Raw genomic sequence first — 2617 nt, 5'->3', positions numbered from 1 at the left:
ACTGATCTGACGTCTATTCTTGTTCTGACTCCAGCTTTTCCTCCTCCTCTCCTTCATCCTCTTCTGGTTCAGACGACCCTTCGCACAATGGCGTGTATGCTGAGAAGGGGTTAGGGCAGTTTCTTTTGTCGTGATTTGTCATTCTCTTGCAATTCTTACACTTACGTTTGGGTTTCTTAGCCAACACCATTGCTTTTGTTTTGGCTGACAGCAATCTTTTTCCGGTCCCCTTGTTTTTCGAATTCTTTGGTGGCAATATCGTCACTACCTCACATGCCGTATAATTCAGAAATTTCTCCATTTGTTGATTTTTATTCAACACTTCCCCTAATGGTGACAGGGACTGTTTAAATGATCTAATTACAGCGGAAAAGCTGTCAACATCAGCTATTCCTTTGTCTCGAAGGAGCCCTACAGGTTCATGAACTTCTGACCACATTATTGACATTGCAATTTATTTTTCATCGATGACTTTCATGTTTTCTGTTCTTTCACCATTAGTATTGAAAATCCTTAATCGGAGATACTCTTTCATCCATCTATTCAGAACATAATCTTCTAGTATAGTCTCTATTCGACTTGCTGAAAAAATCCATATTATATGGCGGCATAGAATTCCGGTTCTTTCAAACATCGTACAACTGCAGCTTGCTTTACGTGTACCTGTGTCATCAGATAAAGCTAGCATGTAAGTGTGAGCGTTAAAAATAGTGTCACTGATGTAAAGTTTAAATGTATTGAATTGTAAAGTGTAAATGTTAAGTTATTAGAAGTGTAAATGTAATGATCTAAAGTGTAAATGTCATGAATTGTAAAGTGTAAATGATAAGTAATTAGAAGTGTAAATGTAATCTAATAGGAAGTGTAAATGTTAAGGTATTAGAAGTGTAAATGTTAAGTTATAGGGATTTGAATGTGTAAATGTCATGATGTAAAGTGTAAATGTCATGACATGTAATGTGTAAATGCTAAGTAATTAGAAGTGTAAATGTAAACTAATAGGAAGTGTAAATGTTAAGGTACTAGAAGTGTAAATGTTAAGTTATAGGGGATTTAAATGTGTAAATGTCATATGATGTAAAGTGTAACTGTCATGAAATGTAGTGTAAATGTCAATAAGTGGAAAAGTGTAAATGTTAAGGTATAGGAAGTGTAAATGTTAAGGTATTAGAAGTGTAAATCTTAAGTTATAGGGATTTAAATGTGTAAATGTCATATGATGTAAAGTGTAAATGTCATGAAATGTAGTGTAAATGTCAATGAGTGGAAAAGTGTAAATGTTAAGGTATAGGAAGTGTAAATGTCATATGATGTAAAGTGTAAATGTCATCAATTGTAAAGTGTAAATGCTAAGTAATTAGAAGTGTAAATGTATTCTAATAGGAAGTGTAAATGTTAAGGTATTAGAAGTGTAAATGTTAAGTTTAAGGGATTTGAATGTGTAAATGTCATATGATGTAAAGTGTAAATGTCATGAAATGTAGTGTGTAAATGCTAAGTAATTAGAAGTGTAAATGTTAAGGTATTAGAAGTGTAAATGTTAAGTTATAGGCATTTAAATGTGTAAATGTCATATGATGTAAAGTGTAAATGTCATGAAATGTAGTGTAAATGTCAATAAGTGGAAAAGTGTAAATGTTCAGGTATAGGAAGTGTAAATTTCATATGATGTAAAGTGTAAATGTCATCAATTGTAAAGTGTAAATGTTAAGTTATTAGAAGTGTATATGCAAACTAATAGGAAGTGTAAATGTAAACTAATAGGAAGTGTAAATGTTAAGTTATTAGAAGTGTAAATGTTAAGTTATAGGAATTTAAATGAGATAAAAACAGAAAGTGTAAATGTCATAGGAAGTGTAAACTACCTGGACTGTACGCAACTTCAAAATTCTTCTTTCTGGTTGAATCTTTGACAGTAGTTACCTCTAGCTCGCCTCTCTCAGTGAAATCTCTTATTCTACATGTATCAATTGAGAAGATGGCTTCTTGTTTGAATTTGTTGAAAGCTGAATAGGTGTACACCTTTGCAGCATGAATCTCTAATGCCAGATGTGTTGACGCCGTTGCGGACGAGTGCTTATCCATGTTGTCAAGCTGCTTCTGTGTATGTCTTTGTTGGTCCATAGTGCTCTCAAAACGCATCCAAAACTCAACCAATGTTCCTGACTTGTGCTCAAACCTCTTGAAAAAGCTATTTTCGCTCTCTGATCTTTGAGTTGTCCTCATAATCGACGCCATCCTCAAGTCTCTGCAATGCGCCATCACCTACTGTCCCCTTATAGCATATGTATCTGCAAACCAATCATTTACGCCAACACCATGATCTTGAATTATTTGCTCCCAGATACCATCAAATTCTGCTGCCTCAAGCTCATCGTACCATATAATGTTATTAATTTTACACATGAACTCATTATAATCGCTTCTCGAGACACCAAACTTACTTGGCATTTTGTTCACTATATGCCACATACAGAACCGATGGCGCATTGTCTTGAAAACAAGAGGGACAGATTTGATAATACCGGGTCCGATCTCGTAATTATGTACTCGGGTTCCTTACCCCCATTGCTTGTAAAAACCGGCTGAAAACCCAATTAAATGACTCATAATCTTC

The 2617-nt window shown here is 34.4% G+C and overlaps 1 protein-coding gene across 1 annotated transcript; it reads right to left on the bottom strand.

The window, feature by feature from the left end:
- Nucleotides 1-454: 454 nt before the first annotated feature.
- LOC141595179 (protein FAR1-RELATED SEQUENCE 9-like) lies at nt 455-2124 on the bottom strand. The gene is made up of 2 exons (XM_074415150.1): nt 1866-2124; nt 455-681 (listed from the first exon to the last, which is right to left on the bottom strand). Exons 1-2 carry the CDS (start codon nt 2122-2124, stop codon nt 455-457), a joined length of 486 nt encoding a protein of 161 aa, XP_074271251.1.
- Between the last annotated feature and the right edge of the window lie 493 nt (nt 2125-2617).

This window comes from Silene latifolia, chromosome 8 (assembly GCF_048544455.1).
Source record: "Silene latifolia isolate original U9 population chromosome 8, ASM4854445v1, whole genome shotgun sequence".
Taxonomy (NCBI): domain Eukaryota; kingdom Viridiplantae; phylum Streptophyta; class Magnoliopsida; order Caryophyllales; family Caryophyllaceae; genus Silene; species Silene latifolia.
Note: the sequence above shows the minus strand (reverse complement) of the source record. Positions and strands in the feature narration are given on the sequence as shown.